The sequence below is a fragment of the Crinia signifera genome, chromosome 6 (assembly GCF_055691185.1).
Source record: "Crinia signifera chromosome 6, ASM5569118v1, whole genome shotgun sequence".
Lineage (NCBI taxonomy): Eukaryota > Metazoa > Chordata > Amphibia > Anura > Myobatrachidae > Crinia > Crinia signifera.
In genome coordinates, this window is record NC_139222.1 from 20198190 (window position 1) to 20221654 (window position 23465).

General features: G+C 48.5%; 1 protein-coding gene across 1 annotated transcript in view; it reads right to left on the bottom strand.

Moving 5' to 3' along the window:
* The window catches only part of LOC146010112 (uncharacterized), a 42741-nt gene extending 20322 nt beyond the window's left edge, over positions 1–22419 (bottom strand). Inside the window, exons 1-5 of the mRNA XM_083151034.1 lie at positions 21799–22419; positions 19443–19634; positions 18554–18677; positions 14624–14721; positions 12443–12683 (exon numbers count right to left, since the gene is read on the bottom strand). Coding sequence (XP_083007160.1) covers positions 12443–12683; positions 14624–14721; positions 18554–18677; positions 19443–19634; positions 21799–21903 — 760 coding nt within the window. The 5' untranslated portion in view covers positions 21904–22419. The remainder of the gene's footprint in view (positions 1–12442; positions 12684–14623; positions 14722–18553; positions 18678–19442; positions 19635–21798) is intronic.
* Between the last annotated feature and the right edge of the window lie 1046 nt (positions 22420–23465).

Genomic DNA, 23465 nt, shown 5'->3' on the forward strand with positions numbered 1-23465 from the left:
GCACCTGGGAGGTTCAATTTACCCTGCCTCCCAGGCTCCTCCCCTTCTCTACCCCACCTCCAGGCCAGGCAACCTCAGTTTTTAACAAGCCAAGGCAGGAGACAAGAGAAGGAAGAAAACACATGTGAATTCACTCAATGGAGGAACTATTAACTGTAACATAACTAAAGCAGGCGCGGCAGGGAGAGATCCCTGTGGCCCCTGACGTCCTTGAAGAAATATTTACCAGGTAAGACATAAAGCAAGGATTATACTTACGATAATACCTTTTCTTCGGAATACTTCATGGCAGCCATATACATTGGGTTCATCCCTCTCTCCTCTCCAATCAGACAGGTAGTTTTTTCCCCAGGATCCAGCTCCTCCTCTTCCTTCTCTATATAACCCAGCACCTCCCTGTGAACCATAGTCTTTGACTGTCTCCGCCCTGATCCTAGGGAAAAAAACACAAATAGGGAGGGCAGAAATTTTGGGCTGCCATGAAGTATTCTGAAGAAAAGGTATTATCGTAAGTATAATCCTTGCTTTCTCCTTCATACTTCATGGCAGCCATATACATTGGGATGTACCAAAGCAGTAGGGTGGGCTTTATACTATACCTTAAGCCAATACTTGTTTCAGTATCTCGCTTCCGAAGTTAGAACCTGAGACGTCCAACGCATAATGCTTGGAAAAGGTATGCAGGGAAGACCAGGTGGCTGCTTGGCAAATCTCCTTGATTGAAACTCTGGCCTCTCTCGCCCATGAAACCGCCATTGCCCTTGTCGAGTGAGCCTTAATGCCTTCTGGTACCGCACGGCCCATCTTCTTGTAGGTAAATGCAATTACCTCCTTAAGCCACCTCGAAATCGATTGTTTTGATGGAGCAAATCCTTTCTTTGCTCCCTGGGGAATCACGAATAACGCTTCTGACTTCCTGAATCCAGATGTTCTGTCCAAATATATCTTGATAGCCCTAACAACATCTAATGTATGTAACTTTTCCTCTTTCTTCGTCAGAGGATTTGGAAAAAAACAAGGCAAAATAATCTCTTGATTCAAATGAAAAGAAGAAACAACCTTGGGTAGGAAGGATGGTCTGGTCCTCAGCACCACTCTATCCGGAAAAACCTTCAAGTACTGTTCTTTAAAGCACAGTGCATGAATTTCACCCACTCTTTTCGCTGACGTTATTGCTACCAAAAATAACATCTTCCACGTCAGGAATTTCAAATTAACTCTGTCCAGAGCCTCCATTAGTCCATTTAGTACTAAATTGAAATCCCACTGAGGGACTATTGACCTAACTCTAGGCCGAATCCTCTTAAAGGCTTGACAAAATCTTCTTATCAAGCTATGTTCTGCAAGTTTCTTGTCTAGTAGCACACTTAACGCAGAGATGTGGACTTTAAGTGTAGCACCCGCCAGCCCTTTGCTAAGACCATCGCAGAGATACTGTAAAACTTGAGATATACTTGCTTTAGGGAAATCGAATTTACCTTCTGACCAACTTGCAAATACTCTCCATACCCTATAGTAGACATCCGATGATACTTTCTTCCTTGCTTGGAGAAGTACCTCGATCACTTCTGGAGACAAATTCTTATTCCTCAACTGTTGCCTCTCAATTTCCAGGCCGCTAAATTTAATTTGTGAGGCTCTTGACAATTGACTGGGCCCTGACTTAGTAAGTCATGTGTTACTGGGAGGATTAATGGATCTGCAATCGCCATGCTTTCCAACATGGGGAACGAAGCCCTCCTCGGCCAGTATGGCAGCACAACTAGGACTTGGACCCCTTCCGTTCTGATCCTCCACAATGTCCTGTGAATGAGAGAAAATGGAGGGAAAACATACCCCAGGCGAAATTCCCATCTCTGAGACAGGGCATCCACTCCACTTGACCCCCGAGTCGGGTATCGTGAGTAAAATTAAGGAAGTTTCTTGTTGATTGCTGAGGCCATGAGATCCACCTCTGGCTGACCAAACTGATCCACTATCTTCTGGAAAACGGATTCCTTCAACTCCCACTCCCCTGGGATTATGCTTCTGCGACTCAGATAATCCGCCAGCTGGTTGTTTTCCCCTGGCACATGCAACGGTGACACCGATTGCAGATTTTTTTCAGCCCAACACATGCTATTTTGCACTTCTCCTAGCAGTACACGACTCCGTGTACCTCCTTGTCTGTTGACGTAAGAGACGGTTGTAGTGTTGTCCGAAAAAATACGCAGGAACCCTTGATATCTTCGCTGAAGAATTTTATCGCTTGCCATACGGCTCTTAGTTCCTTGTGGTTGGAGGAAAACCCTGTCTCGTGGGGAGACCATAAACCTTGGCAGGTTCTGCTCAACCCGTGAGCACCCCAACCCACGGCGCTGGCGTCCGTGGTGATCACCTTGTATTGGGGACTTGCCAGTGATGACTTTCTTGGCTTCTGTTGATTGATCTCCCACCATCCTAGGGATTTTTTTACTGACTCTGCTATTGTTATTCTTCTTTCCAGAGGAACTTGTCTTCTTGTATAATCTAAGAGGAACCACTGCAGAGGTCTCATCCTCCACCTTGCCCATGGAATTATGTCCACCGTAGAGGCCATCATGCCCAAAAGGCTCATCGCTGACCTTAGCGGTATCCGATCTTCCTCGTATATTAGATAAATTAATTGATGGATTTTCTCGCACCTCTTCTCGGATAGAGACATCTGGAAGTGAACGGTGTCTATTAGCACCCCTAAGAACTGAAGACTTTGTGTTGGTTCTAAACAGCTTTTCTCCCAGTTTACCAGCCACCCGTGGTCTTGAAGGAACTGAATGGTGTAATCTCTTGCTGCCACTACTTCTCTTTCCGATTGTGCCACAATCAACAGATCGTCGAGGTAGGCCCATATCATGATTTTTTTCCTTCTCAACTCTTCTATCAATACCACTAGGACCTTGGTGAAGACACGAGGAGATGAAGTGAGGCCGAAGGGCAGACAAGTGAACTGGTAATGATCTCGATATACGCAGAATCTTAGATATTTTCTGTCGCCTGGGAAAATGGGAATATAAAAAAATAGGAGTCTCTCAAGTTGATGGAGACCATATAGTCGTTTCTTCTGATACCCATCAGGATGGACCTTGTGGTCTCCATATGAAACTTTCTCTTTCTCATGCGCAAGTTTATTCTTCTTAAATCTAATATAGTTCTGTAACCTCCAGAACTTTTGTTGACTATGAACAGACGGGAGTAAAAACGGGACTCCTTTTCTTCGTCTGGCACTTTCACCACTGCTCCTGAGGTGATGAGCCCTTTTAAAACTTAACGTTAGAGCCTGCCTTTCTAACTTCGAAATTGGAAGCTTTGAAACACAAAACTTTGCGATTCTTGGCTTGGACAGGAATTCCAGACGGTAGCCAGTAGTGACCACCTCTAAAACCCATCTGTCTCGTATGGTCTGCTCCCAGATGTGATCAAATCCCAACAGCCTCCCTGCTACCGGAACCTGCTCCACCGAGGGACCACCATCACTGTTTCTGCACAGATCCTGAGTTCTCGCCTCTCTTTTTAACGTATTGGCGAAAAAACGCCCTAGATGTCCCTTGAGCGTATCTGTCCCGGACCGACCTACCCGGTCTGTATGACCTGTCTATAGGATTGTCTCGCAGAATATGAGGAAAACCGCCCCCTTCCGTCTTGTGGCAATCTCACCGATTTGCCACCTGACATCCTTTGAATTATCTGATCCAAACGACTGCCAAAAAGAAAAGCACCTTCATAAGGCAGCGTTGCCAGCTTGTTTTTAGAATGCGAATCTGCAGCCCACGAATTTAACCATAGAGCTCTTCGAGCCACAATACCTGAAGTTAAAGATTTAGCCACAAAATCTAGACCATCCAAAGAGGCTTCGCACATATAGTCAACCGCAAGCTGAATCTGGGTTAGGCTTTTGCTGATCTGATCACAGGAGACCTTCTCTTACAGATCCTCTTGCAGGGCTGAACACCATATCCTGAGATCCCTAGAGAGTGAGGCCAAGGCTACTCCAGACTTCAAAGAGACCGAAGAGGAAATATGCAACCTTTTCAACGCACTTTCCATCCTCTTCTCCATTGCGTCTTTTAGTGATGCCCCATCTTCTAGAGGAATCGTAGTACGGGTAGTCACTTCCGACACTGCAGCATCAACCTTAGGAATGTTACACCATTTAATAAATTCTTCGTCCTCAATGGGAAACATTTTCTCTTCACTGACCCCACTCTCTTGTCAACACCAAGCCACTCTTTAGCTAGGATGTCTTTCACGACTTTATGCATCGGGAAAGACCTCCCCTTTTTTGATCTGTCTTCGAACAGAGCGTCAAATTCTGACTTTACTGGCTGCTTATAGTTGAGAGTTCTATAGAGATTTTTCAAAACGGTCTCCACCAACTCCACGTTAAACAAACGCTCATCCTCCAACACTTCACCAGACTCTGCTGAAGACCCGCCGGACATATCTTTTATCCACATAATCATGAACGGACTCGTCATCATCATCCTTCTGTGACCTGGATCTCTTATTCCTTACATATTCATCCTTAGAGACAAAATTCTTTTTCAGCCAGTCTCTTAACTCTGATATCTGTGCTGAGACACTTAGACCAACATCTTTTTTCATTAAACAGTCCAGACAAAGTACAGTCTCCCCGACAAAGTTTTTGTCACAGCCTGGACAAATTTTAGCATTCTTTTTTTTTAGCAGTCTTCTTTCTAGGGACTGAAGGCACACTAAAACAAAAAGAAGCATACTAACTATCTGATCCTCAAAAAAAACCAAACATATCCAGTCCAGAGAGGACTTACCTGGGCAGCGGTGTAGTCGCTTTTGGAGAGGCATCCTCCATGCTTGAATACCAATCAATAATAACCAGCCAGGCACTCCAGCGCCTTTAACACCGACCAGGCGCTTTAAATAGCCATTAGCAGCAAACGCCGCACCGGTCCTGCCCCCCCCCCATCAACAGAAGCCTTTGCGTCATCAACAGACGCCATACTTCCGGGTCTTTGGAACGCACGCGGCCGTGACCCGCACCCGCGTGCATCTTGCTGGCCGGAAGTGACGCGAGCGTCACTTCGTCGCGAGCAGAGCCAGCAGGGACATGCCGGGGAGCGCACACACTGCCTGGATGGTGCGTCCATCAAGCAGAAGCCGCGGACACCGTCCAGACCTTGGGTAAGTAACAAACACTCCAGCCACGCACTCCCGTGCCTGCGACACCACCAGCGCTCCCAACCCGCTGTGGCACCATGCATAGAGGGGGACAAAACCGCAGCAGTATAGACTTTATGGTCTATTCGTCTGGCAACTAGACGCTGGGTAATTATTTATTCCTTGCCACCGGCCCTGGACAGCTATAGGCTTAAAGGCACCGCCAGCCTGCACTACCCAGGTCCGCAGCAGCATAACCAGCCTGCCGGGCAGTTTTTCAAAAAATAAAATAAAAAACACTAACTAAACTACCTGTCACAGACAGAGGAGACAGGAAAAAGACTATGGTTAACAGGGAGTTGCTGGGTTATATAGAGGAAGAGGAGGAGCTGGATCCTGGGGAAAAAACTACCTGTCTGATTGGAGAGGAGAGAGGGATGAACCCAATGTATATGGCTGCCATGAAGTATGAAGAAGAAATCTTATTTTATTCTTCGGGACACATCAGGGACCACAGGGCTAGCGCTGGGACATCCTAAAGCAGCCACCTTAGGGTGGGGACGACACCTGTGCCACAGCAAGTACACTTTGGCCAAAAGCCGAGTCCTGGGAGGCAAACATATTAAATGCATAAAAGTGCAAGACGTTGCAAAGTTGCTCTGCTGTTGCACCGCCCCTAACAGCCCAAGACGCATCCACAGACCTTGTGGAATGAGCCTGGACCCCCGCACTAACTGGGAGGGAGGAGCCCAAGTATGCCTGCTTGATGACAGAGCGAAGCAAGCGTGCAATCGTCTGCTTAGTAGCAGGCCAACCTCTCTTTTGAAATCCGTAGAGTACAAAGATGGAGTCAGGATGGAAGATCAGGAATGTTGACCTACATTACAGGGCCGACAGGACACCCTCCTGGCCGAAGCAATAGCCAACAGGAAAACGGTCTTCCAGGTGAGCCAGCAAAGATCCACCAACCTTAAGGGCTCAAACGGTGGAGCCTGAAGAACCGTGAGTACCAGGGAAAGATCCCAAGGGGAAACAAAGAGGGGCTGTATATGTAGGACACCCTGCATGAATGTACGGACATCTGGCAACAACCCCAAACTTCCTGTGCTATAGGATGGACAAAGACGAAACCTGTACCTTCAAGGAAGATAAGCGCGATCCAGACAGAATACTGGCCAAGCGATAACTCCTGGGATTGAAATGGCGAGCACGACATCATGGAAAGTAAGCCTGCCAGATGCGATGGTAAGCACCAGCCGAAGAAGGTTTGCCGGCCCTGAGCATAGTTGAGATTACCCTTGAGTTAAAGCCTCTGGCTCTTAACAGGGAGGTCTCAACAGCCACCCTGTCAAAGCCAGACGCTGCAAGTCCAGATGTAGACACGGTCCCTGAGAGAGCAGGTCTGGACGTAGAGGCAGACGGATCGGAGGGGCCACTGACAGGGCCTGCAGATCCTAGAACCAGATCTGACTGGGCCAATGGGAAGCCACTAGGATCAATGTGCCTCCTTCTGCCTTCAACTTGCGGCTCACTCATTTTAATTGGGGGGGCGCGTACATTAGAGCTAATGGCCGTGGGGCTGACAGGGTGTCCACCATTCCTACCCCTGGGTTGCTAGACCTGGACCCATATAGGGTTGCCTTGTGGTTGTGGAGTGATACCATCCAGTCGACCTTGGGTCTGCCCCAATGGTTTACCAGAATCTGGAACCTCTCTGGATGAAGTTCCCATTCGCTGGCATCCAGAGTCTGACAGCTCAAGAAGTCCACTTCCCAGCTTGACTGCGAGTGCCCCCCTGGTGGTTGATACAAGCCACCGTTGTTGCATTGTATGACTGGGCCTGCACAGGGCCACCTCGGAGCCAGGGTTCCCGTAAGCAAAGGGCCTTTAAGACTGCCCTCAGTTCGAGGACATTGCTTCCCGTACTTTCCATAGTCCCTAAAATGATCGCTGGCAAGTCCCCACTCCCCACCCATGGAAGCTGGCATCCGTGGTGAGGAGAGTCCACTGGTGAATCCAAAATAGTCTCCCCGCTGTGAGGTTCTGGTCTAGGAGCGACCAGGAGAGGGAGAGTTGTACAGCCGGTGATCAGGCTATTATCTGTGACCCAATGTTGGTGTAGGATCCTGATCACTTGGTGAGGATTTCTAGTTGTAGAGGACGTTAGTGGAATTGGGCATATTCCGCCATGTCGAAGCTCGATACAATCGAGCCTAGCAGCCTTATGCGGGCATGAATGGACACCCGTCTGAGGGACAGTAGACATAGGACACGCACTACTGGTAGATAGATCCTTTGATGTATCAATTTATGATCCAGCTGTGACATTCCAGGACAGTCACCACAGTGGTAAGATGGACTTGGAGAACATCTGTCTATTGCGCAAGGATCAACAGATCATCCAGATATGGCAGTATCCGGATACCCTGATTGTGAAGTCTGCTGCCTATCACTGCCATGACCCGTAAACAACCGAAGTGCAGAGCTTGAAATTTAAAATGATGGTCCTATAGTGCAAACCGCAGAAACTGTTAATGTTCTGGCCTGAAGGGGATATGCAGGTATGCATCCTGGATGTCCAGGGACACCATTTAGACCCATGGTTGTAAGACTATGGAACGTAGTGTCTCAATTCTGAACTTAGGTACGCGAACAAACTTGTTTTAAGTTGAGAATGGGACGTTATGACCCGTTGGGCTTCCGGACCAGGAAGAGGCTTGCGTAGAAATCTGTGCATCACTGATATAAAGGGACCGGAGCTATGACGCTCGACAGCAGGAGCTTCTGGATGGCATGTTCCAGAGCCCTGAGCTTTCCTTAGTCCCTTGGAGAACTCGTGGAGAAGAACGAGTTTGGTGGATGATGTCAAACGGTTAGGGAGTTTCTCAGGAGACCACATCCCGAACCCATGCGTCTGTTGTGCATTCTAGCCAGACGTCACTGCAGTCCTAGGGAAACACAGTCAAGGAGAAGTTTTGGAATAGGAGCAGTTCCAGTGTACCAGTGTCCGACTTGAAAAAGCTGCAAGTAGCAGTGAAACGCGTCGGGTACTGGTACCCTGGAACTGCTGCTATTGCAGTGACAGTGAACCTTATTTGCGACATCCCGAATTACAAAGATTCACTCACAGGTCTATTAACAGCTGTGGAGGAATGCCACCTCTCTAAATCGCCTGTTGGAGATCGAGTGAACCCCTACCTCAGATATTCCATCTTTGCATCAAGTGCTGACTCCCCTAAGTAGAGTGAAGCCTCCCAGTATGATGGCCAATATTCGGTCAGGAGGCTGGTCCGGTCTCTCAGGGTATCAAGCAGCGATTTATGAGGTCTGGTGAGGTCAGTCACTGGTAAAATCCACCAAACGCGTTTCGCTCTGTTCTAGAGCTTTTTCAAGGAGAAAAAGCTTGAAAAAGCTCTAGAACAGAGCAAACCGCGTTTGATGGATTTTACCAGTAACTGACCTCACCAGACCTCATAAATCGCTGCTTGATACCCTGAGAGACCGGACCACCCTCCAGGCCGAATATTGGCCATCGTACTGGGAGATCACTACACTCCAGTCTTTGATAAATTGTTTTGGCGTCAAAGAACAGCAAGGGGTTTACATACTCCATAAAGCCAAACTGGGATTTTTCCCTGCCATTCAGGTCTTCTGCAATCGAGGCATAATAGGAACAGATCTACACGGGTTCAGAACTCTCTACATATCCAGCCGGTGATTTTAATACGGTACCGTATGGACTCTTTTTTTCAGTCACTGAATTTTTTTTTTTTTTATGAAACAAAATATTTTTTTTAAAATTACTTTTTATATGTGCTGTTAAAGTATTTTAGTGTATTTTTGCATTAAAAATGTATTTTAATTTTTTATCTCGTGAAGGTTACTTGAACAACCCTTTAGAATCTTTATCATTTATTACAGTATTTACATAAGCGCAGTCACATTCCATTCCTCGGTGAACCACTATCAGCCTTGTTAGCGGGCAGCGCGTTACCTTTTCGGTGTCCTGGTGCACGTATGCAGCTCCTGGTGCTGAAGCCGCTGGGCCCGGGTAATGGAGCAGCAGCGCTGGTGTCTCAGACGCCCTGCAAAGCTGCTCCAGTCAATGTAAAAATAAGATGAAAAATAAAAATAAAGTAAGGCTGCATATAGCCCCCTCTCTATGGTGAATGTTGGCTCCTGCCAGCACCAAAAAAACGGAGGTTGCCTGGGCTGGAGGCGGGGTAGAGGAGGGGAGGAGCCTGGTCTGCCTGGGAGGTAGGAGAAGTTTAACCTGTCGGGTGCTGGAATGATCACTACACTACCCAGCGTTAGCCTTGTGGCCCCTGACGTGTCCCGAAGTATGAGATACACCAGAGAGTGTGGGGAGGAGACTGGTCAGATCTCTGGGCTGGTAACACACAGTGACATGATGTGAGGGGAGAACAGGAGTATAATAGGGGCTGATGGCTCCTGATGTATGAGATACACCAGAGAGTGTGGGGAGGAGACTGGTCAGATCTCTGGGCTGGTAACACACAGTGACATGATGTGAGGGGAGAGCAGGAGTATAATAGGGGCTGATGGCTCCTGATGTATGAGATACATCAGAGAGTGTGGGGAGGAAACTGGTCAGATCTCTGGGCTGGTTACACACATTGACAAGATGTGAGGGGAGAGCAGGAGTATAATAGGGGCTGATGGCTCCTGATGTATGAGATACTCCAGAGAGTGTGGGGGGAGACAGGTCAGATCTCTGGGATGGTAACACACAGTGACATGATGTGAGGGGAGAGCAGGAGTATAATAGGGGCTGATGGCTCCTGATGTATGAGATACATCAGAGAGTGTGGGGAGGAGACTGGTCAGATCTCTGGGCTGATAACACACAGTGACTTGATGTGAGGGGGAGAGCAGGAGTATAATAGGGGCTGATGGCTCCTGATGTATGAGATACACCAGAGAGTGCGGGGAGGAGACTGGTCAGATCTTTGGGCTGGTAACACACAGTGACATAATGTGAGGGGGAGCAGGAGTATAATAGGGGCTGATGGCTCCTGATGTATGAGATACACCAGAGAGTGTGGGGAGGAGACTGGTCAGATCTCTGGGCTGGTAACACACAGTGACATGATGTGAGGGGGAGAGCAGGAGTATAATAGGGGCTGATGGCTGCTGATGTATGAGATACACCAGAGACTGTGGGGAGGAGACAGGTCAGATCTCTGGGATGGTAACACACATTGACAAGATGTGAGGGGAGAGCAGGAGTATAATAGGGGCTGATGGCTCCTGATGTATGAGATACACCAGAGAGTGTGGGGGGAGACAGGTCAGATCTCTGGGATGGTAACACACAGTGACAAGATGTGAGGGGAGAGCAGGAGTATAATAGGGGCTGATGGCTCCTGATGTATGAGATACATCAGAGAGTGTGGGGAGGAGACTGGTCAGATCTCTGGGCTGATAACACACAGTGACTTGATGTGAGGGGGAGAGCAGGAGTATAATAGGGGCTGATGGCTCCTGATGTATGAGATACACCAGAGAGTGCGGGGAGGAGACTGGTCAGATCTTTGGGCTGGTAACACACAGTGACATAATGTGAGGGGGAGCAGGAGTATAATAGGGGCTGATGGCTCCTGATGTATGAGATACACCAGAGAGTGTGGGGGGAGACAGGTCAGATCTCTGGGCTGGTAACAAACAGTGACATGATGTGAGGGGAGAGCAGGAGTATAATAGGGGCTGATGGCTCCTGATGTATGAGATACACCAGAGAGTGTGGGGAGGAGACTGGTCAGATCTCTGGGCTGGTAACACACAGTGACATGATGTGAGGGGGAGAGCAGGAGTATAATAGGGGCTGATGGCTCCTGATGAATGAGATACACCAGAGAGTGTGGAGGGGGGGGGGGGGGGGGGGGGGGAGACTGGTCAGATCTCTGGGCTGGTAACACACAGTGACATGATGTGAGAGGGGAGAGCAGGAGTATAATAGGGGCTGATGGCTCCTGATGCATGAGATACACCAGAGAGTGTGGGGAGGAGACTGGTCAGATCTCTGGGCTGGTAACACACAGTAACATGATGTGATGGGGGAGAGCAGGAGTATAATAGGGGCTGATGGCTCCTGATGTATGAGATACACCAGAGAGTGTAGGGAGGAGACTGGTCAGATCTCTGGTAACACACAGTGACATGATGTGAGTGGGAGAGCAGGAGTATAATAGGGGCTGATGGCTCCTGATGAATGAGATACACCAGAGAGTGTGGAGGGGGGGGGAGAGACTGGTCAGATCTCTGGGCTGGTAACACACAGTGACATGATGTGAGGGGGGAGAGCAGGAGTATAATAGGGGCTGATGGCTCCTGATGTATGAGATACACCAGAGAGTGTAGGGAGGAGATTGGTCAGATCTCTGGTAACACACAGTGACATGATGTGAGGGGGAGACCAGGAGTATAATAGGGGATGATGGGTCCTGATGTATGAGATACACCAGAGAGTGTGGGGAGGAGACTGGTCAGATCTCTGGGCTGGTAACACAGTGACATGATGTGAGGGGGAGAGCAGAAGTATAATAGGGGCTGATGGCTCCTGATGTATGAGATACCCCAGAGAGTGTGGGGAGGAGACTGGTCAGATCTCTGGGCTGGTAACACATAGTGGCATGATGTGAGGGGGAGAGCAGAAGTATAATAGGGGCTGATGGCTCCTGATGTATGAGATACACCAGAGAGTGTGGGAAGGAGACTGGTCAGATCTCTGGGCTGGTAACACCCAGTGACATGATGTGAGGGGAGAGCAGGAGTATAATAGGGGCTGATGGCTCCTGATGTATGAGATACACCAGATAGTGTGGGGAGGAGACTGGTCAGATCTCTGGGCTGGTAACACACAGTGACATGATGTGAGGGGGAGAGCAGGAGTATAATAGGGGCTGATGGCTGCTGATGTATGAGATACACCAGAGAGTGTGGGGAGGAGACTGGTCAGATCTCTGGGCTGGTAACACACAGTGACATGATGTGAGGGGGAGAGCAGGAGTATAATAGGGGCTGATGGCTCCTGATGTATGAGATACACCAGAGAGTGTGGGGAGGAGACTGGTCAGATCTCTGGGCTGGTAACACACAGTGACATGATGTGAGGGGAGAGCAGGAGTATAATGGGGGCTGATGGCTCCTGACTCCCCCACTAGGCAGATGCATTGTCCTCATTAGTTTGGTCTGTGAGAGGAGGGTGTAGGATAAGAGAAAGCTGTATTGGCAGAACAAGGAAAATATGTAATAAGTGATTATTCCTCACCTGTGCTGGTATCTGTAGGGATTTCCTCCTTCTTACACTGCTGATCACCCCTCATATATGTGTCTTCTGTCTCTGTATCTTCTTCCTTATCTATCACATAAGACTCTTCTCCTTCTGCCTTAATATCAGTCACATCAGTCTCTTCTTCTCCTTCTGTATTTTCTACCTTAATATCAGTCACATCCGTCTCTTCTCCCTTTATTTCTTCTACCTTAATATTAGACAAATCTTCACACTGGACCTAAAAAATACCACATTAAAAATACCATTAGTAATGTCTGATGTTATGGAGATTATTGAGGGAGAAGAGGACAGTTTGTCACGGTAGTGGTGTACCACAATAAATGAAGACGACTTAAAAAGTAACTTTTATTAATTCATCATGTAAAATAGAGGATTCTGCGAAATATGACAGACAACATATAACGAATAACAAGGACAAGTGAACAAATAAGTGCTAATTAAAAACTAGGGCTCATGCGGCGTCCCTTAGCACTTAATTCCTTTTATCACAGTTTTAAGGCGTCTCTCTCCTGTGTGTCGGCTAAACTACCTGTTGACACCAGGGGGATATACTCATTTAATGTAATGGATTCTGTCTATAAGTTTATTCTGTCATGTCACAGTTTTGCCGTGTACAAATGTTCGTGTGTTTGTAACAATTTTTTAATAAAAAGAGCCGTTGTCTAAGATATAGCATGGAATAGCAAATCTTGTCCACCAGTCATATGCTGGAGTAAGGACTGAGGATATTATAGTCTAGATAATGTGCGGCGGGCAAAAGTGCCTAATATGTGCTGCTTATCTAGTACAAGAGGTGACAAAAATCAGTTCATAATCTGTAGACCGAGTGACTGTATTTAATTAAGATACCCATATGTGACCAATCGCCAAATTTTACTGATAGTGTGCCGTATGGAACTCTATATTCAATATTCCGCAGTGAATTTGCGGTTGGTTCTCTAGTCGGCAGTTCACAGTGTAGTAAAGTTAGCAAGATTCAAGTGTAATTTCAAATACAAGCTAGTCACTGTGCCCTCCTGATGGTTGTGCTCAGTGTTGCCAGAGGATGCAATTTGCCTGTGGGCAGCTGGCTAGGTTTGGTTGTTAATAGACGGGGGGATGGTAGGGCCTGTATAGCGATTATAATGAGGCAAGTGGGCAGAAATCGCCTGGTGTGTGCCACAAGTATGGGACTGGACAGGTCAGCTACCGGATAACTATAGCTTACCTTCCAACATAGGAGGGTTTGTACAGTATAGGCGATGGTCAGGTATAGAAAAAATTGGGCAGTTAGAGCCGTATGGAGCTTACACACCCTGCACTTGGCAACAGGGTTGTGTGAAGTTCTCTATCCGGCTGCTCAGGTCTACTAGTATCAAGTGAGAACACCGAACATATGTACATAAAATTGAGCCGTATGTACGGTGGCCAGTAGTGAGTATGAGCGTGCCGCTAAGCCCTTCTTATGCGCTGACACCGACCATATGGGTAAACCCTGTGGTTTGGTACGGTTCTCACGGGGCGGCTGGCTACGCTCTAATACAAACACTGCGGCAACGCTGCGGGCAGACAGAAAAATATATTTAAGCTAAACATTAGAGTCCTTAAAAGGACTAATATAGTAGACAGAAATTAGGAGGCTAAGGGAGCGTCCGCACGGCTATGGTGGCCGGCGTACGCTTCGCAGGTCTTCTTCAGGGCAACCTGGAGATTACACAGTAGAATATCAGTGTATAAGACAAGGGCTGCAGAGAGGTATGCCGGGCCCTGGTAAATGTTTAGGGGCGTGGCCTAATTGTGGGAGGCGTGGCCATCATTCAGCCACCCACAAAATGTTTAAAAAAAAAAACACTCTAAAGTAAAGGGGGGTGTGTGTTATTGTGGGTCACCCCCCTCAGCAGCAGCAGCAGCACACACCTACAGCATGTGCTCTGCTGACAGCAGGCTCAGCATGAACTCGCTGTCATGGAGTCATGCATCCTGAGCCTGCTGTCAGCACAGCTCATGCTGTATGTGTGTGGTGCTGCCCGGGAGGGATGGAGGGGAATTGGGCCTGGCCCCTCTAGCAAGCACCCGCTCCCCCACCCACTCAGCGGCCCTGACATACACACACACCAGCTGCAATTCATATAGTGACAGTCAATTTGATATATTGGGGAGACCCTATTTCCCACCTACCTGATCCTCCTGTGGGGTCCTGTGAGTCTCCTCTGTACAGTGCTGGGAATACAGAGGACGGGGACATCTCTCTGGGGTATCTCTGTTACTGGGCCCATCTGTAGGAGACACGCAGTGACTGAGGACATTGTATATATGTGATTATCCTGGGAATACAGAGGAAGGGGACATCTCTCTGGGGTATCTCTGTTACTGGGCCCATCTGTAGGAGACACACAGTGACTGAGGACATGGTATATATGTGATTATCCTGGGAATACAGAGGGCGGGGACATCTCTCTGGGGTATCTCTGTTACTGGGCCCATCTGTAGGAGACACGCAGTGACTGAGGACATGGGATATATGTGATTATCCTGGGAATACAGAGGACGGGGACATCTCTCTGGGGTATCTCTGTTACTGGGCCCATCTGTAGGAGACACGCAGTGACTGAGGACATGGTATATATGTGATTATCCTGGGAATACAGAGGACGGGGACATCTCTCTGGGGTATCTCTGTTACTGGGCCCATCTGTAGGAGACACACAGTGACTGAGGACATGGTATATATGTGATTATTCTGGGAATACAGAGGACGGGGACATCTCTCTGGGGTATCTCTGTTACTGGGCCCATCTGTAGAAGACAAACAGTGACTGAGGACATGGTATATATGTGATTATCCTGGGAATACAGAGGACGGGGACATCTCTCTGGGGTATCTCTGTTACTGGGCCCATCTGTAGGAGACACACAGTGACTGAGGACATGGTATATATGTGATTATCCTGGGAATACAGAGGGCGGGGACATCTCTCTGGGGTATCTCTGTTACTGGGCCCATCTGTAGGAGACACGCAGTGACTGAGGACATGGGATATATGTGATTATCCTGGGAATACAGAGGACGGGGACATCTCTCTGGGGTATCTCTGTTACTGGGCCCATCTGTAGGAGACACGCAGTGACTGAGGACATGGTATATATGTGATTATCCTGGGAATACAGAGGACGGGGACATCTCTCTGGGGTATCTCTGTTACTGGGCCCATCTGTAGGAGACACACAGTGACTGAGGACATGGTATATATGTGATTATTCTGGGAATACAGAGGACGGGGACATCTCTCTGGGGTATCTCTGTTACTGGGCCCATCTGTAGAAGACAAACAGTGACTGAGGACATGGTATATATGTGATTATCCTGGGAATACAGAGGACGGGGACATCTCTCTGGGGTATCTCTGTTACTGGGCCCATCTGTAGGAGACACGCAGTGACTGAGTACATGGTATATATGTGATTATCCTGGTAATACAGAGGAAGGGGACATCTCTCTGGGGTATCTCTGTTACTGGGCCCATCTGTAGGAGACACGAGGGACTGAGGACATGTATATATGTGATTATCCTGGGAATACAGAGGACGGGGACATCTCTCTGGGGTATCTCTGTTACTGGGCCATCTGTAGGAGACACGCAGTGACTGAGGACATGGTATATATGTGATTATCCTGGGAATACAGAGGACGGGGACATCTCTCTGGGGTATCTCTGTTACTGGCCCATCTGTAGGAGACACGCAGTGACTGAGTACATGGTATATATGTGATTATCCTGGGAATACAGAGGACGGGGACATCTCTCTGGGGTATCTCTGTTACTGGGCCCATCTGTAGGAGACACGCAGTGACTGAGTACATGGTATATATGTGATTATCCTGGTAATACAGAGGAAGGGGACATCTCTCTGGGGTATCTCTGTTACTGGGCCCATCTGTAGGAGACACGCAGTGACTGAGGACATGGGATATATGTGATTATCCTGGGAATACAGAGGACGGGGACATCTCTCTGGGGTATCTCTGTTACTGGGCCCATCTGTAGGAGACACGCAGTGACTGAGGACACGGTATATATGTGATTATTCTGGGAATACAGAGGACGGGGACATCTCTCTGGGGTATCTCTGTTACTGGGCCCATCTGTAGGAGACACACAGTGACTGAGGACATTGTATATATGTGATTATCCTGGGAATACAGAGGACGGGGACATCTCTCTGGTGTATCTCTGTTACTGGGCCCATCTGTAGGAGACACACAGTGACTGAGGACATTGTACATATATGTGATTATCCTGGGAATACAGAGGACGGGGACATCTCTCTGGGGTATCTCTGTTACTGGGCCCATCTGTAGGAGACACGCAGTGACTGAGGACATGGTATATATGTGATTATACTGGGAATACAGAGGACAGGGACATCTCTCTGGGGGTATCTCTGTTACTGGGTCCATCTGTAGGAGACGCAGTGACTGAGGACATTGTATATATGTGATTATCCTGGGAATACAGAGGACGGGGACATCTCTCTGGGGTATCCCTGTTACTGGGCCCATCTGTAGGAGACACACAGTGACTGAGGATATGTATATATGTGATTATCCTGGGAATACAGAGGATGGGGACATCTCTCTGGGGTATCCCTGTTACTGGGCCCATCTGTAGGAGACACGCAGTGACTGAGGACATGTATATATGTGATTATCCTGGGAATACAGAGGACAGGGACATCTCTCTGGGGTATCTCTGTTACTGGGCCCATCTGTAGGAGACACACAGTGACTGAGGACATGGTATATATGTGATTATCCTGGGAATACAGAGGACGGGGACATCTCTCTGGGGTATCTCTGTTACTGGGCCCATCTGTAGGAGACACACAGTGACTGAGGACATGGTATATATGTGATTATCCTGGGAATACAGAGGACGGGGACATCTCTCTGGGGTATCTCTGTTACTGGGCCCATCTGTAGGAGACACACAGTGACTGAGGACATGGTATATATGTGATTATCCTGGGAATACAGAGGACGGGGACATCTCTCTGGGGTATCTCTGTTACTGGGCCCATCTGTAGGAGACACGCAGTGACTGAGGACATGTATATATGTGATTATCCTGGGAATACAGAGGACAGGGACATCTCTCTGGGGTATCTCTGTTACTGGGCCCATCTGTAGGAGACACACAGTGACTGAGGACATGTATATATGTGATTATCCTGGAAATACAGAGGACGGGGACATCTCTCTGGGGTATCTCTGTTACTGGCCCCATCTGTAGGAGACACGCAGTGACTGAGGACATGGTATATATATGATTATCCTGGGAATACAGAAGACGGGGACATATCTCTGGGGTATCTCTGTTACTGGGCCCATCTATAGGAGACACGCAGTGACTGAGGACATGGTATATATGTGATTATCCTGGGAATACAGAGGACGGGGACATCTCTCTGGAGTATCTCTGTTACTGGGCCCATCTGTAGGAGACACACAGTGACTGAGGACATGTATATATGTGATTATCCTGGAAATACAGAGGACGGGGACATCTCTCTGGGGTATCTCTTTTACTGGGCCCATCTATAGGAGACACGCAGTGAGAGAGGACATTGTATATATGTGATTATCCTGGAAATACAGAGGACGGCGTCATCTCTCCGGGGTATCTCTGTTACTGGGCCCATCTGTAGGAGACACGCAGTGACTGAGGACATGTATATATGTGATTATCCTGGGTATACAGAGGACGGGGACATCTCTCTGGGGTATCTCTGTTACTGGGCCCATCTGTAGGAGACAAGCAGTGACTGAGGACATGGTATATATGTGATTATCCTGGGAATACAGAGGACGGGGACATCTCTCTGGGGTATCTATATTACTGGGCACATCTGTAGGAGAAACACAGTGACTGAGGACATGTACATATGTGATTATCCTAGGAATACAGAGGATGGGGACATCTCTCTGGGGTATCTCTGTTACTGGCCCCAATCTATAGGAGACACACAGTGACTGAGTACATTGAATACATGTGTGATTAGCAGATAAGTGTACAATATCACATACAATAAAATTAAGTCTCTTCTTACTCAGTAATGTGAGGGGCTGGTGATTTTCCATCATTATGTCCTTGTACAGACCCAAGTGTTCCTCTATATACTCCCACTCCTCCATGGAGAGATATACAGCGACATCCTGACACCTTATAGGAACCTAACACACACACAGTGATACAGTCATCACCCAGACATCCCCCGGTGTTACTGTATAATGTCCCAATCCCAGCAGTCACATCCCCGGTGTTACTGTATAATGCCCCATTCCCAGCAGTCACCCCTATGGTCACATCCCCAGTGTTACTGTATAATGCCCCATTCCCAGCAGTCACCTCTATGGTCACATCCCCAGTGTTACTGTGTAATGCCCCATTCCCAGCAGTCACCTCTCCTGTCACATCCCACTGGTGTTCCTGTATAATGTCCCATTCCCAGCAGTCACCTCTCTGGTCTCATCCCCCGGTGTTACTGTATAATGTCCCATTCCCAGCAGTCACCTCCCCGGTCACATCCCCCGGTGTTACTGTATAATGTCCCATTCCCAGCAGTCACCTCTCCGGTCACATCCCCCGGTGTTACTGTATAATGTCCCATTCCCAGCAGTCACCTCTCCGGTCACATCCCCGGTGTTACTGTATAATGCCCCATTCCCAGCAGTCACCTCTCCGGTCACATCCCCCGGTGTTACTGTATAATGTCCCATTCCCAGCAGTCACATCCCCCGGTGTTACTCTATAATGTCCCATTCCCAGCAGTCACCTCTCTGGTCACATGCCCCGGTGTTACTGTATAATGTTCCATTCCCAGCAGTCACCTCTCCGGTCACATCCCCGGTGTTACTGTATAATGCCCCATTCCCAGCAGTCACCTCTCCTGTCACATCCCCGGTGTTACTGTATAATGTCCCATTCCCAGTAGTCACCTCTCCTGTCAGCAGCTGGAGGATCTTGTTGGTGAGTTCCAGGATCTTCTGCTCCTCGTCTCTCCCATGTATCAGTGAGTGAGGTGGGGGCACTGTGATGTGGCTCTGGGGCCTTTTCTGTCCTCCTGACACACAGGAACAGCTACTGGTTATCTCATGGTTACCGGATACCTTCTTCACTACAGTGTAACCCTGTGTATTGGAAAAAAAACACTATCACTACATACATTCCCAGTCATGACCCTCTATTATTGCTATGTGATGTCACTTCCAAGATCCACCAGTCAGGTCACTGTAATATTTATCTATCAGTGATATCACTGTCACTCAGATCTCCTCACATCCCCAGTCATGTCTATGTACAGAGCAGGGGAGCCAAGCAGGAAGTGTCCAGCCCTGTCCCTGTATTATTACTATAGATATAAGTGATGTCACAGTGACGCTCCCAGATCCCCTCACCTCGCCAGTCCTGTCCCTGTATTATTACTATAGATATAAGTGATGTCACAGTGACACACCCAGATCCCCTCACCTCCCCAGTCACGTCTCTGTATTATTACTATAGATATAAGTGATGTCACAGTGACACTCCCAGATCCCCTCACCTCCCCTGTCACGTCCCTGTATTATTACTATAGATATAAGTGATGTCACAGTGACACACTCCCAGATCCCCTCACCTCCCCAGTCACGTCTCTGTATTATTACTATAGATATAAGTGATGTCACAGTGACACTCCCAGATCCCCTCACCTCCCCAGTCACGTCTCTGTATTATTACTATAGAAATAAGTGATGTCACAGTGACGCTCCCAGATCCCCTCACCTCCCCAGTCACGTCCCTGTATTATTACTATAGCTATAAGTGATATCAGAGTGATGCTCCCAGATCCCCTCACTTCCCTGTCAGGTCCCTGTATTATTACTATAGATATAAGAGACGTCATGGTGACGCTCCCAGATCCCCTCACCTCCCCAGTCATGTCCCTGTATTATTACTATAGATATAATTTATGTCACAGTGACACTCCCAGATCCCCTCACCTCCCCAGTCATGTCCCTGCATTATTACTATAGATATAAGTGACGTCACAGTGACGCTCCCAGATCCCCTCACCTCCCCAGTCACGTCCCTGTATTATTACTATAGATATAAGTGACGTCACAGGGACACTCCCAGATCCCCTCACATCCCCAGTCACATCCATGTATTATTACTATAGATATAAGTGATGTCACAGTGACACACCCAGATCCCCTCACCTCCCCAGTCACGTCTCTGTATTATTACTATAGATATAAGTGATGTCACAGTGACACTCCCAGATCCCCTCACCTCCCCTGTCACGTCCCTGTATTATTACTATAGATATAAGTGATGTCACAGTGACACTCCCAGATCCCCTCACCTCCCCAGTCACGTCTCTGTATTATTACTATAGATATAAGTGATGTCACAGTGACACTCCCAGATCCCCTCACCTCCCCAGTCACGTCTCTGTATTATTACTATAGAAATAAGTGATGTCACAGTGACGCTCCCAGATCCCCTCACCTCCCCAGTCACGTCCCTGTATTATTACTATAGCTATAAGTGATATCAGAGTGATGCTCCCAGATCCCCTCACTTCCCTGTCAGGTCCCTGTATTATTACTATAGATATAAGAGACGTCATGGTGACGCTCCCAGATCCCCTCACCTCCCCAGTCATGTCCCTGTATTATTACTATAGATATAATTTATGTCACAGTGACACTCCCAGATCCCCTCACCTCCCCAGTCATGTCCCTGCATTATTACTATAGATATAAGTGACGTCACAGTGACGCTCCCAGATCCCCTCACCTCCCCAGTCACGTCCCTGTATTATTACTATAGATATAAGTGACGTCACAGGGACACTCCCAGATCCCCTCACATCCCCAGTCACATCCATGTATTATTACTATAGATATAAGTGATGTCACAGTGACGCTCCCAGATCCCCTCCCCAGTCACGTCCCTGTATTATTACTATAGATATAAGTGATGTCACAGTGACACTCCCAGATCCCCTCAACACCCCAGTCACATCCCTGTAATATTACTATAGATATAAGTGATGTCACGGTGACACTACCAGATCCCCTCACCTCCCCAGTCATGTCCCTGTATTATTACTATAGATATAAGTGATGTCACACTGACACTCCCAGATCCCCTCTCCTCCCCTTCCCAGTCACATCCTTGTATTATTACTATAGATATAAGTGATGTCACAGTGACCCTCCCAGATTCCTCACCTCCTTAGTCACGTCCCTGTATTATTACTATAGATATAAGTGATGTCACAGTGACACTACCAGATCCCCTCACCTCCCCAGTCAGCAAGTAGATGATCTCCAGGGTGAGATTTAGTATTTTCTCAGTCATGTGACTCTGGTCCTTGTCCATCCTCGGGGAATCAGTGACGTGTCTCATCCTCACCGCTCTGTTGTCCTGGAATAAATATAATAATTACAATAAACACCACACATGTAACATGGTGCCGGACGGGGTCCCGATAGTTGGGATCCCGACTGTTAAAACACAGACGGCCGGGTTCCTGACAGCCGTCGGCTATTCTCCCTCGTGGGGGTCCACGACCCCCAAAGAAGGAGAATAGAATAGGTGGCGAGGGTAGCGAGCCACCATGCCCGCAGCGTGGCGAGTGCAGCGAGCCTGCAAGGGGCTTTGTTGTGCTGGTAACGCTGTCTGAGTCCGGGCCAGTCGGTATCCCGATATCGGGCTAATGACTGTCAGGATCCCGACTGCCGGAACGGCATACCACACCCATGTAACATATATGTATATATATCCTTTATACAAAAACCTTATAAAACAGGACAACACAGGACGCACCCCCTGTATAACAGGACGCCGCAGGTCGCTCCCCTTGTATAACAGAACACCACAGGCCGCACCCCCTGTATAACAGGATGCCGCAGGCTGCTCCCCCTGTATAACAGGACGCCACAGGCCGCACCCCCTCTATAACAGGACGCCACAGGCCGCTCCCCCTGTATAACAGGACGACACAGGCCGCTCCCCCTGTATAACAGGACGCCATAGGCCGCTCCCCCTGTATAACAGGACGCCACAGGCCGATCCACCTGTATAACAGGACGCCCCACTCCGCTGCCCCTGTATAACAGGACATCACATGCTGCTTCCCCTGTATAATAACACCAGGGCAGCACAATACCATCACCTGCTGCCAGATACAGCAATGTCTTCTCTCGGTCCCCCGTAACTTAATCACCGTGGCTGCTGGAAGTGAGAGGCCTCAGGTAAGATCAGCAGCGCTGCCCCAGCAGGAAGCCGAGATGCTGCAGCCAATGAACGCGGGGATTGGTCTTTGGGAAAATGGCCGCCGTTCCCTCACACAGGGGACAATTGTTATGGCGCTGTACTAGTCTTATTTAGAGCATGGAATCTATCAGCTACCGGTGACCTCACATCGCATAACTCTCTCTCTCTCTATGCATTCACACAATGCAATTACTGCTTCTAGCTGTCCGGCAGTGATGTTCCAGTGTCCTCATACAGCGGCGGCCATTTTGTTGTGGTTTGTACTCAGCTCCCAGACTCCCCCGCGGCTGTAGCCCTTCCTGGTGTGCATGGCAGGCAGCAGGGAGAGTGCTGCAGCTGGCACCAGGTGACCCCAGGTATTATACTGCTAGTAACAGCATAGTAGTGATTTCTGGGTGTGAGCCATAAGGGCACTTACAGGGGAGCTGCTGTTCTACTCACACAGGCTGCAGTATAATACCAGGTGTGTGCTATCACTGGGACCAGGGAGAGGCAGCTGAGTCCCCCAGTTATTCAGGGGGTGCGTCTTGCGGCATCCTGTTATACGGGTGGAGCGGCCTGTGGTGTCCTGTTATATAGGGGGAGCAGCCTGTGGCGTCCTGTTCTACAGGAGGAGCGGCCTGTGGCATCCTCTTCTACAGGGGGAGCGGCCTGTGGCGTCCTCTTCTACAGGGGGAGCGGCCTGTGGCGTC